Source organism: Oryx dammah, unplaced genomic scaffold (genome assembly GCF_014754425.2).
Source record: "Oryx dammah isolate SB20612 unplaced genomic scaffold, SCBI_Odam_1.1 HiC_scaffold_15, whole genome shotgun sequence".
NCBI classification, from domain to species: Eukaryota; Metazoa; Chordata; class Mammalia; order Artiodactyla; family Bovidae; genus Oryx; species Oryx dammah.
The window spans coordinates 27,200,912-27,213,705 of NW_024070199.1; the positions used below are offsets into that span (position 1 = coordinate 27,200,912).

The window sequence follows — 12,794 nt, forward strand, 5'->3', positions numbered from 1 at the left end:
GAAGCTCTTTAGAGCTTCTTGATGAGGGTGAAAGAGGAAAGTCAAAAAGCTGGCTTAACATGCATCATTTGAAAACCTAACATGACATTCAGTCCTATCACTTTATGGCAGATAGATGGGGAAAAAGTGGAAGCAGTGACAGATTTTATTTTCTTGTGCTCCAAAATCACTGCAGACAGTGACTGAAGCCATGAAATTAAAAGGCACTTGCTCTTTGAAAGGAAAGCTACAACAAACTTAGGCAGTGTATTAAAAAGCAGAGATATCACTTTGCTGACAAAGGTCCATATAGTCAAAACTGTGCTTTTTCCAGTAGTCATGTACATATGTGAGAGTTGGACCATAAAGAAGGCTGAGCGCTGAAGAGTTGATGCTTTTGAACTCTGGTCTGAAGAAAACTCTTTGAGTAGTGTCCATTGGACAGCAAGGAGATCAAACCTAAAGTCCAAACCTAAGTCCATCCTAAAGGAAATCAACCCTGAATATTCATTGGAAGGACTAATGCTGAAGCTAAAGCTCCAAAACTTTGACCACCTTATGCACAAAGCTGACTCACTGAAAAAGACCCCGATACTGGGAAATATTGAGGGCAGGAGGAGAAGGGGACGGCAGAGGATGAAGTGGTTAGATAGCATCACCAACTCAGTGGGAGACAGTGAAGGACAGGGGAGCCTGGCATGATGCAGTTCACGGGGTCCCAAAGAGTCAGACATGACTTAGCAACTAAACAACAACATACCATAAAAGCTATTTTTATGTTCTAGACTGTTTGAGGAATACTCCTAGTAGACTTATAGCTCAAGAAAGAATGGCAAGTGTGCTGAACAGTTAAGAAAATCCTTGTTTAGAGTGGACTTGTCACCTCTACTGGAGGTGACGGAATCTGGATGAACTTGGTCACACATCAAGTTTCTTGTACTTTTCCAGTGCCTGATCTTTGAGCCTTTGTAGGACAGTTTCCTGGTTTTTAGTATATACCTGTATTAATCTAACAAAGGAAGCCCAGAATTCCCCTGGAGTAAACAGGCTGCTACAAATGGATGGAAGCCCAGAATTGTCAGCAGACCATGCTTTATTGAAGAGGTGTGTGAATTGACCTCATACTACTGTTCAGAAAATAGCAGCTCATTTGTTTCAAAGTCATTTTTAGCAACTGACATTATCAGCATACATCTATAAGTTCTAGTCTTGAATTATATTGCTTTTAAAAAAATATTTACTTATTTGGCTATGTCAGATCATGGTTGTGGCATGCAGGGTCTTTCATTGAGGTGCACGGGTTCTCTCATTGTGGCACGGTAGTTGCAGTGCACAGGCTTAGTTGCTTGGTGGCATGTGGGATCTTAGTTTGCTAGCCAGGCATTGAATCTGTGTTCTCTGCATTGCAAGGTGGATTCTTTACCACTGAACCATGAGGGAAGTCCCGAATAGTTGTATTTCTTAACAAAAGCTCTTACATTAGGTTTTCTGACAATTTTCTCATTGTGCAACTAGGAGGTGTTTTTTGCTCCCTACTAGAAGGTGTTTTTTTAAAAAAGAAGTATAATTGATGTTCAGTAAACTACACATATAAAATTTCACACGTACATAGACACACACATGAAATGACTATCATAGTCAAAACACTGAACATACCTATCATCCTCAAAAGTTTCCTCCTGCCCTTGGTAGTACCTCTTACCTGCACAGCCCCCTCTTCCTCAGGCAACTACTTGTTTGCTTTGTGTCACTGTAGATTAGTTTGCATGTTCTGGAGTTCTGCAGCATGTACTCTTGTGCCCAGCTCCTTTTATTTTAAATAAATTTTATTGGAGTGTGGTTGCTTTACAATGTTGTGTTTCTTGCTGTATAGCAAAGTGAATCAGTCATACATATACATATATCCCCTCTTTTATGTATTTCCTTCCCATTTAGGTCGCCACAAAGCACTGAGTAGAGTTCCCTGTGCTATACGATAGGTCCTCATTAGTTATCTGTTCTATACATAGTAGTGTATATGTGTCAGTCCAGTCTCCCAATTCATCCCATCCCCCTTGGTAGCCGTGAGTTTGTTCTGTATATCTGTGACTGTATTTCTGCTTTGCACGTAAGTTCATCTCTGTCATTTTTCTAGATTCCACATAGAAGCAATATTATGCAATATTTGTTTTTTTCTTTCTGACTTCACTTTGTGTGACAATCTCTAGATCCATCTACATCTCTGCAAATGGCACTATTCTGTTCCTTTTATGATTGAGTAATATTTCATTGTATATATATATCACATCTTGTTTATCCATTCCTCTTTCAGTGGACATCTGGATTGCTTCCATGTCCTGACTATTTTAAATAGTGCTGCAATAAACATCAAGAGTACATGCATCCTTTCAAATTATGATTTTCTCTGGATATATACCTAGCAGTGGGATTGGCCCAGTTCCTTTTTTAAAAAATTAATTAATTTTATTTTGTGGAGGTTGCACTGGGTCATCATTGCTGTGCATGGGCTTTCTCTAGTTGCAGAGAGTGGGGACCACTCTGTAGTTGCAGTGTGAGGACTTCTCATGGTAGTGGCTTCTCTTGTTGTGGAGCACAGGCTGTCAGCGCAAGGGCTTCAGTGGCTGCAGCACACAGGCTCGGTGGTTGCATCTCACAGGCTCTAGAGCATAGGCTCATGGGTTTAGTTGCTCTGCTGCAGTTGGACTCTTCCTGGACCAGGGATTGAACCCCTGTCCCCTGCATTGGCAGGCAGACTCCTATCCACTGTACCACCAGGGAAGTCCTGGCCTACCTCCTTTTATTCAGAGTAATTATTTTGAAGATTTGTCTTTGTTGTGGTGGTATCAAGCGTTTATTCCTTTGTCTTATAGATAGTATTCCATTGTTTGGATATACCACAGTCTGTTTATACATTCAAAGGTTGATGGACATTTGGGTTGCTTCCAGTTTGGGGCTAATACAGATAAAGCTGCAGTGAACATTCATGAGCAAGTCTTTGGAAATCTGTTACCTTTTCTCTTCGGTGAATACCTGAGAGTGGACTGGATCATCATGGTAGGTATATATTTCAGTATGGTTTTCTAAAGTAGTTGTACCACTTTATGTTGCCACCAGCAGGGTAAGAGAGTTCAAGTTCTCTTACATCATTGCCAACACTTAGTGTGATCGGTCTTTTTCATTTTAGCCATTTCAATAGGTATGTAGTGGTACTCATTGTGGTTTTAGTTTACATTTCTTAAATGACTAAAGAGATTGTACTTTTGGTGTCATAGTTAAGAAATCATTGCCTAACTAAAGGTCACAAAAATTTGTTGTTGTTTTCTTCTAGAAAGATTATCGTTGTAGGTTTTACATTTAAGTCTGTGATCCAGTTTGAGTTCATTTCACATGTAGTGTGAAGTGGTTTTTTTGTATATGGATATCCTCTTGCTGAAGTTATTCTTTCTCCACTGCATACTTTAGTGCATTTGTCAAAAATCAGTTGTCCAACGAATAATAAAAGAGAAGATTGATAAGTTGGACTTCATCAAAATTAAAAACTATAAAGAAGGTGAAAAAAACAACTAAAGATGGGAGAAATTATTTGCAAATCATATATCTGATGAGAAACTTGTAGTCAGAATATATAAAGGGACTCATAACTCAGTAATAAAAAGATAACCCAATTAAAAAGTAGACAAAGGATTTAAATAGACATTTCTCCTAAGGAAATAATATATAAATGGCTAATAAGCACTTGAAAATATACTCAACAGCATCAGTGCTTCTAATGAATATTCAGGGTGATTTCCTTCAGGACTGATTGATTTGATCTCCTTGCTGTCCAAGGGACTCTGAAGAGTCTTCTCCAGCACACAGTTCGAAGGCATCAGTTCTTCTGTGCTGAGCTTTTTTTATTGTCCATGCGGTCACACAGAGTCGGACACGACTGAAGTGACTTAGCAGCAGCAGCATATATTTTGCATTTCTTGTATTTTTAATCTGTTTCTTTGCATTTAAAGTGAATTTCTTGTCAGCAGTGTGTAGTTGAGTCAAATCCTACAATTTTTATCAAATCTGACAATCTCTTCCTTTTAATTGGGTGTTTACACTATTTACTTTTAACATGATTATTGGTAGGGTTTGATATATTATCTTGCTGCTTGTTCCATTTCTTCTTAGTTCTCTTTTTTCTCTTTTTATACTTGTTTTGAATTACTTTTATATCTTTATGATTCTAGTGCATCTCCTTTGCTGGCCTGTAAGCTATGACATTTTTGTTATTTTATTGGTTGTTCTAGGATTTATAGGGCTTCCCATGTGGCTCAGTGGTAAAGAATCCACCTGCTAGTGCGTGAGACGCAGATTCAATCCCATGGAGTAGGAAACGGCAACTCACTCCATCTTGCCTGGGAAATTCCATGGATAGAGGAGCCTGGCAGGCTGTAGCCCATGGGGTTGCAAAGAGCTGGACACAACTGAAGAGACTGCGCATGCACACACTAGGATTTATAGTTGTATATTTCTTAACTTTTCACACTCTACCTTTAAATGATATTATACTACTTCACATATAATATAAAAATTTTAAGATAAGAATCTTAGAGTAGTGTACTTCCATTTCTCTCATCCAACCTTTATACTATTGTTATACATTTTACTTTTACATATAAAATACACTGTTATTTTTGTTAAAGAAGTCTGTTGTTATTTAAAAGAGATTTATCTAATAAGAATCTCATATATATTACCGAAAATATCATTTTGTTCTTGTCTGAAAGATAACCTTTAACATCTCCTGCAGTTGTGGGTATACAGGCATACCTTGTTTTACTGTGCTGCGCCTCATTGTACTTTGTAGATACTGCATTTTTTTTACAAATTGAAGGTATGTGGCAACCTTGTGTTGAGCTAGTCTGCTGATGCCAATTAGTTTTAAATTAAGGCATGTACACTGTGTTATCACACACTTAAAAGACTACAGTGTAAACAGAATTTTATATGCACTGGGAAACCAAAAACTTTATGTGACTTGCTTTATCTCAATCTTCCCTTTATTACAGTGGTCTAGAACCAAGCCTGTACTGTCTCTGGATTATGCCCATACTGGGGATGAATTCTTTCAGGTTTTGTACATCTAAAAACAACTTGATTTCATTTTTTCCCCTTCATTTATTCATTTATTTATGTGACATGGTTTTTTTCTTTTGATGGTAAAAAACATAATGTATAATTTACCATTGTAACCATGTTTAAGTGTACAGTTCAGTAATGTTAATAAACAAACATACCTATATTGTTGTGAATATAGTATGAAGTGATAATCTCATTGAAATTTTGATTTGTATTTGAAGATTCATGATGTTGAGCAGCTTTCTTATGTTTGTTGGTCATTTATAGATCATCTTTGGAGAAATATCTATTCCAGTCCTTTACCCATTTTTAATTGGATTCATTGCTTTTTTGTGTTCCTTTTAAATTTTTGGATTTTTCTCCCTGTGGTTTATTTTGGATAATTTCTATCATTATCTTTCAGATTTAGTTTTGCAATGTTTAACGTGCTCGTAATCCCATCCAGTGTATTTTTTTAAATAAAGAATTTATTTTTGTAGAGCAGTTTAGGTTCATGGCAAAATTGAGAGGAAGGTAGAGCAATTGTTCATATATACTATCCCTTGACATTCAGAGCCTCCTCCATTATCAACATTCCCCACCAGTGTGGTACAACTGTTAACACATGGTAAGCCTGTATTGGTACATCATTATCAACCAAAGTTTATAATTTGCACTAGGGTTCACTCTTGGTGTTGCACATTTATGGGTTTGGGCAAATGTGTAATGACTTGTATCCATCATTAAGTATCATATAGAATAGTTTTACTACTCTAGAACTCCTTTATGCTCTGCCTGTTCACCTTCTTTCCCTCTCTCCAACCCCAGCTTCTGGCAACCACTGATCTTTCACTGTCTCCATTGTTTTTCTCTTTCCAGAATGTCATACGGTTGGAATCATACAGTATGTAGCCTTTTGAGATTGGGTTCTTTCACTTAGTAGTAGGCATTTACATTGAACATCTCTTCATGGCTTGATAGCTCATTTGTTTTTAGTACTGAATAATATTTTGTTGTTTGAAAGTACAACAGTTTATTTATCCATTCATCTACTGAAGGACATCGTGGTGTCTTTTAGCATTTGGCAAATAAACTATTGCAAACATCCATGCGCAGGTTTTGTGTGGGTGTAAGTTGTGTAAATACCAAGGGGCACCGCTAAATGCTTCCTCTATATCTTTTTATAGAATTGTGATTTTTCTTATATAGCTTTTGCAGTGCTCTATTACATTAATTGATTTTTTTCCATGTTGAACCAGCCTTTCATTGGCCTAAATTCCTTTTGATCGTGATATATGTGTGCATTGTTAGATTCGACTTGCTAATATTTTTGAGGATTTTTGCCTCTTGTTCATGAGAGATATTGGTAATACTTTCTAATATCTTTATCTGGTTTTGATTTTAGAGTAATGCTGAGAATGATTTTAGAGTAATGCTCACAGAATGAGTTAAGAAGCGTGCTTTCTGTTTCTGTCCACTGAAAGAGATTGAAGACATCTGGTGTAATTTCTTCCTTAATTGTTTGGTGAGCCCATCTGGGCCTGGTGCTTTCTGTTTTGGAAGGTTACTAATTATTAATTCTTTTTCTTTAACTTACAGACTTATTCTCCAATGTATTTTTTATTTCAGAAATTGTAGTTTTCATCTTGATAAGTTGATTTCAGTGTTCTTTATGTCTAAACTTTTTGAACATATAGGATCTATTAATAATTGTACTATCTTGTTTTAATGTCCTTCTATGCTAATTCTAATCACTGTCTATTCTAGGTTGATTTTGAGTGGTTGATTACTCTCTTCATTATGAATTGTATTTGCCTGCCTCTGCATGCCTGGTAATCTTTGATTAGACATCCAACGTTGAATTTACCTCATTGGTTGGTTACTGGTTATTTTTGTATTTCTATAAAATTTTTCTGAGCTTTGTTAAGGAATGCAGAAGGAAATGGTAACCCACCCCAGGATTCTTGCCGGGAAAATCCCATGGACAGAGGAGCTTTGGGGGCTACAGTCCTTGGGGTCACAAAGAGTCAGACGCAACTGAACAGCTAGCACTTTTATTTAAGTTACTTTGGGGCTTTGCTTTTACAATGTTGGCTGTGTCTGGAACAGTCGTTATTCCCTACTACTGAGGTGAAGTCTTCCTGAAAACTCTACCCAGTGCCCGTACATTATGAGTGTTTCAAGGCTTACGTGGTGGGAACAGTCTCCATTCTGTGCTGTGTGAGCACAGGACGCTGTTCCCTGTTACTCTTTAGGATGGCCCTGTCCTTGGTCTCAGATCGTGTCCTCACATACATGCTTAGTGCGCTGCTGGGTATTACAAGGAGACCCCCTAGATCTCTGGGATTCTCTCTCTGAGCAGCTCTCTCCCCTGGGTTTCCTGTCTTAAGTACTCTAGTTGCTTTTGTGTCCCTGTACTTTGAGCGTCGTCTCCCCAACTCAGAAAGTCTATCAGGCTCCACCTCAACTCTCCTGCCCTGTGCTGCTGCTGCCTGGAAACTTTGAAGGCAGTGAACTTGGGCACTTGTAGGACTCACTTCACTTGTTTTCCATCTGTCAAGGATCACTGTCTTTCATTGATGAATATCCAGTGTCTAGAAAACCATTGTTTTTTGTTTGTTTGTGGTTTCTGGGTTGATTTGTTGTTTTATTTATTTGGTTGTTTAAGGTGGTAGGGCAAATCCAGTCCCCGGTAATCCGTTTTAGCTAAAAAGAGAAGTCCTATCTACTTGTAATTTTAACCTCAGAAAGTTCTTGTGTTAGAATTCTTCCAGGAATACTCTTTTAGTAGTAACTATTAGTCATTTCCATTCAAGAAACTATGTGTACACATGAGCAATGAGATAAACTTAAATCAGCCAGCAGGGAGTTTGAGGCTTTTCTAGGGTTGTTAAACTGATTTCCTGACTCCCCTCTTTCTGGGAATTTCTTGAGGTATTTGGATCCAAAAGCTAATTCTAAATAATAACTTGATGAAATTCCTAACCATGTTATGATTTTATTCTCAGAATTAAGAAAAAGAAAGAGCAGCAACGTTATGCTGAAGAACAGAGGATATTAAGAATGAACTCCCGTGAAGAGCCATGTTCAGGGGAGAAGATGAGTGAGATATTAGCCCAACTACAACTTGAGGAAATAAAAGGAGCCAGAGAAAAACAACAGCAGAAAGAAAAAGAATACCAAAGGTACTTTGGAAAGTTCTGCATGAAATTTTGGCCCTAGAGGAGACCTGTTAGGAAGTCGGTGTTCTCATTTTCCCTAAAATGAATTGACTGTGTCTTCTTATGCTTCAGGAGGTACAGAACTTCATCACATTTCTTTTTTTTAAGACTTTTTTTTTTTTTTTGATGTGGACTGTTTTTTAAAGTCATTATTGAATTTGTTACAATATTGTTTCTGTTTTATGTTCTTTGGCTGTTTTTGGCCATGAGGCATGTGGGATCCTAGCTTGCCGACCAGGGATCGAACCCTCACCCTATGCATCAGAAGGTGAACAGATTTCTTGATTGCCTAATACCTCTCTGGAATAGCACTGCATTTTTCCTTGTACTGCTTCTTTGTACACAGAGGAAGGATTGAAGCACAGTGATATGAAATAGTTTCACAGTTTGAGCTAGGAGTAAAATAAGGACTCATGCTTATTCTCTTCCTAGTGGTTCACTTTGCTTGGTCATACTGTATTTTTATAGATATGTAGAAGCTTTAAGAGCCCAGATCCAGGAGAAAATGCAACTATATAATATTACTTTACCTCCACTCTGCTGCTGTGGTCCTGATTTTTGGGATGCTCATCCTGATACCTGTGCCAACAATTGTATTTTCTATAAAAACCACAAAGGTAAGTGTCTTCAAGGAATGGTTGGGGCCTGGTGGCAGATAAAAAATAACAAGAGTAAAAGTAGTGATTGTAGTAGAAATTTAGCATTTATTGACTAAGTGCTTATTATATATCAAAGACTGTTACACCCCCCTTTACATAACAACTCTGAGGCAATAAAAATAACTATAATGAGTTATATTTCTTTTTGAGATATGTTATCTTCTTGTCTTCATTTATGCTAGGGAAATAGTCCTAGCCCATTGTACGGTAATGAGACTAGGGTTGCAGGTCCTCCTATCAATGAAGAAGATTAGAGGTTTATAGCTATCTAAGTTAGGCCTCTGTCCAGTTGAATACCCTGGTATCCAAATTCTTAAATGTTATCTAACATAGACTTATCATCTGTATATTATTTATAATGTGTGTATATCCACATTAGACTGCCAGTTCTGCTAGGGGTCACTGAGAAACATGAGGACCAATATAAACTCTGTTAAGAATACCAGCTAGAAGAAATGGAGTTATTTCCTGTTGTCACTAATATTTCTGTTTCCTGTCCATTCTTAAATGATTGATTTACATAGTGTAGAGATTATAGAGGCTTCATACAAACACCGAAAATGGTGGTGGTGTTTGTATCCCTAATGTTCCATCTATGATATGAGTTTCTTATCAGTCCTGTGAATTACGTTTTAAAAACACACATCTGAGGGTGCCGTTCCCTTATCATCAGACCTGTAGGACTTAGCACTGCACTACAGAATAGAGTGCATAACCGGCATATTTTCCCTCTGGCTCCAGGCCATACTCCAGCCATATCGAACCTGCTATTGTCAGTACACACCACATTTAAACAATATATATCCTTGTACCCCCACACACTCATTTCTTTGCCTAGAAGGCCTTCTTTCCTTTACTTCTATTAATCCTTCAGGACCATCTTAAATGTTACCGATTCTTTTTTTTTGGAATGTTGCCACTTCTGGGAATCTTTTTCATCCTCTCCTAGTTTCTTTTTCATTTTGAACTTCATGCTGTGATGACATTTTGTATATGCCTCTGGTTTGGAAATAGTACACTGTAATTTAATTTTTGGGTCCATCCTCTCATGATCTTTTCTGTAATCACAGAGTACTTGGCATGTGGTAAATACTCAATACTTATTCAATGGATTGTTAAAGTTAATGCCTATAAGACTGGGCAGCGAAGCAGTACTAATAGGAAGAGGTTGGGAGAACTTTTAGAATCCTACTTCATTCATCACTGTGTTAATCTTTATTTGCAGCGTATACCCGGGCACTACATTCAGTCATCAATTCCTGTGACATCCCTGAGGGGAACTCAGATCTTCGAGTTGCCATTCATAATTTTGCTTCTGCACATAGACGGACTCTGAAAAACCTGTAATAAGAATCTGAAATCAACCATTAGTATTTCAACCTACTTAAAATCTACCCCAAGAGATTATTTTAGGAAAAACTGTCAAAGTGTGTAAGATGTGTAATTTGGAAAGAAAGACTGTCCTACACAATTGGTATCTTTTTAATTAAATCATGACCATTATTTCACTCTGTGCTTGGGACCAAGATTGAAAATTGGCTTCCAGACTTGTCTCATTACTGTAAACCATCTGGTACCTATTGTTTTAAAAATGATCACTCAGGCTGGTGAGGTTTCTCTCACTTTGTTCTGCTCTGCTCAGAAGATATTATTAGAAATCTTTGAGATTATCTGATTTATTATCTTTATATAACTGTACCACTTGAATCTTGAAAAAATTGAAAATGTTTGGATGAAGAAGAGAAGATGAAGAAATGAATTTCTGAGCACCAGTGGCCATCTATATTGCTAGTTGTGTACAGCAGTTAGAGATGAGAACAATCTGAATTTGATGTATGTTTTTTCCTCAAAATTTTTTCTCTCGTGTTTTTAAGTTTATTACCTCTTTCCCCATTCAGTGATGATGAACACAGGACTTTTTAATTTTATAATTTTTATAGCAAAAAAGGCAAATAAACCCTCTGCCTTTTGAGCATGTTTTATGTGAAATAATTGTGAGTGACATTTCAAAAAGTGAATCTGAAGTCAAAGAGAGTAAAGTCCTACTTTATTTTTCTATCTCTAAAAAATCTGGTGAATGCCGTACCTACAGAGCAGGTGAAATAAAAATTGCTACAGTTAGTATGAATTTGTTATTTCTTTACAGTGTTTCTTGACACAAAATATGAAAAGTTTTAATATTGTGAATTAAGGAGAGGTACTGAGATTTTCTTTTTCCTACTTCTAATGGTCAGTGTTGAAAAAGCACTGAAGTTATGTCTCAGAAAACACCTAAACATCTAGCCAGGTCATTGAAAATAAGTGTCAGAATTACTCGTGTGACAAGATTGACTGGTTATTTAATCAGATTAATTATCCAATTCAGTCAAAATCCTTATGCAACTAAATCCTTGCTTTAGCCTTTCTGAGTTGTGTTTAACACCTTTGTTGAGATATAATTCATATATCATTTGATTCACCGACTTGAAATGTACAATTCAGTGGTTTTTATTATACTCTATGGTTGTACAACTATTACCACTATCAAAGTTTAGAACACTTGTCACTCTAAGGAGATGCCCAGGTGATCCAGCAATCCCACTGTGGGTATATATCCTAAATAATTGAAAGCAGAATCTTCAACAGATATGTTCATAGTGGCAAGAGGTGGAAGCAACCTAATTTCCATCAACAGATGGGTGTTAAACAAAATGTGGTATATACATACAACAGAATACTCTTCAGCCCTAAAAAGGAAAGAAATCCTGTCATGTAGTGTAATCTGTATTAGCCTTAAGGAGATTGTGCTAAGTGAAGTAAGCTAGGAACAAAAAGACAAATACTGTGTGATTCCACTCACACTAGGAACCTAGAATAATCAAATTCATGCAGACAGAAAGTAATGATGGAGACTTCCCCGGTGGTCCAGTGGATAGGAACCCACCTTCCAGTGCTTGAAACATGGCTTCGATCCCTGGTTGGGAAACTAAGATCCCACATGCTGTAGGGCAGCCAAGCCCGTGGGCTGCACCTGCTGAGCCCTCGCATTCTAGAGCCTGTGCTCCGCAACAAGAGAAGTGTGCATGCCGCAACTAGAGAAAAAGCCCATGTGCTGCTATAAAGACCCAGCACGGCCAAAATTAACAAAAGGAAAGCAGAGTAGTGCTTGCCAGGATCTCGGGTCAGGAGGAAATGGGAAGTGAGTAATGAGTAGAGTTTCAGTTTTGCAAGATGAAGAAGTTCCAGAGGTCTCTTTCACAACAGTGTGAATACAAATACACTTAAGATACACTACTGAAAAATATACTTAAAATTGGTTACAACTGTAAATTTTATAGTTTTTTTCTAACAATAATCAAATTTTTTTAGTGTAGAAAAGAAAAATCCCATACCCACTAGCAGTTGTTTCTCATTCTCTCAGCCATTCACCAGCCCGCTTTCTGTCTCTATAGATCTGCCTATTTTGGACTTGCCATATAAATGGAGTCATGTAATAAATAGTCGTTTGTGACTAGAGTCTTTCATTTAGTATCATGTTTTAAAGATTTCTCTATGTTGTAGCTTGTTTCAGTAATTCATTGCTTTTTATTGCTGAATAAAAAGTATATCCACTCTGGATATACTCTATTTTATTTACCCAATTGATGAACATTTGGGCTGTTTCTATTAATTAGCTACTGTGAATAATGCAGCTATGAACATTTGTTCACAAGCTTTGCTGTGTTTTTATTTCTCTTGGCTATATACCCAGGAGGGGATTTGCTGGGTCATATGGTAGCCTAATGTTGAAAATTTTAGGAACTGAAAACTTCTACAAAGCATCTGCATCATTTTACATTCACACCAATTGTGTATAAGGGTTCAG

General features: G+C 37.2%; 1 protein-coding gene across 1 annotated transcript in view; it reads left to right on the forward strand.

Moving 5' to 3' along the window:
* The window catches only part of CCDC15 (coiled-coil domain containing 15), a 50,566-nt gene extending 38,126 nt beyond the window's left edge, over positions 1-12,440 (forward strand). Inside the window, exons 14-16 of the mRNA XM_040256568.1 lie at positions 8,079-8,255; positions 8,760-8,908; positions 10,176-12,440. Coding sequence (XP_040112502.1) covers positions 8,079-8,255; positions 8,760-8,908; positions 10,176-10,297 — 448 coding nt within the window. The 3' untranslated portion in view covers positions 10,298-12,440. The remainder of the gene's footprint in view (positions 1-8,078; positions 8,256-8,759; positions 8,909-10,175) is intronic.
* The last annotated feature ends 354 nt before the right edge of the window (positions 12,441-12,794 follow it).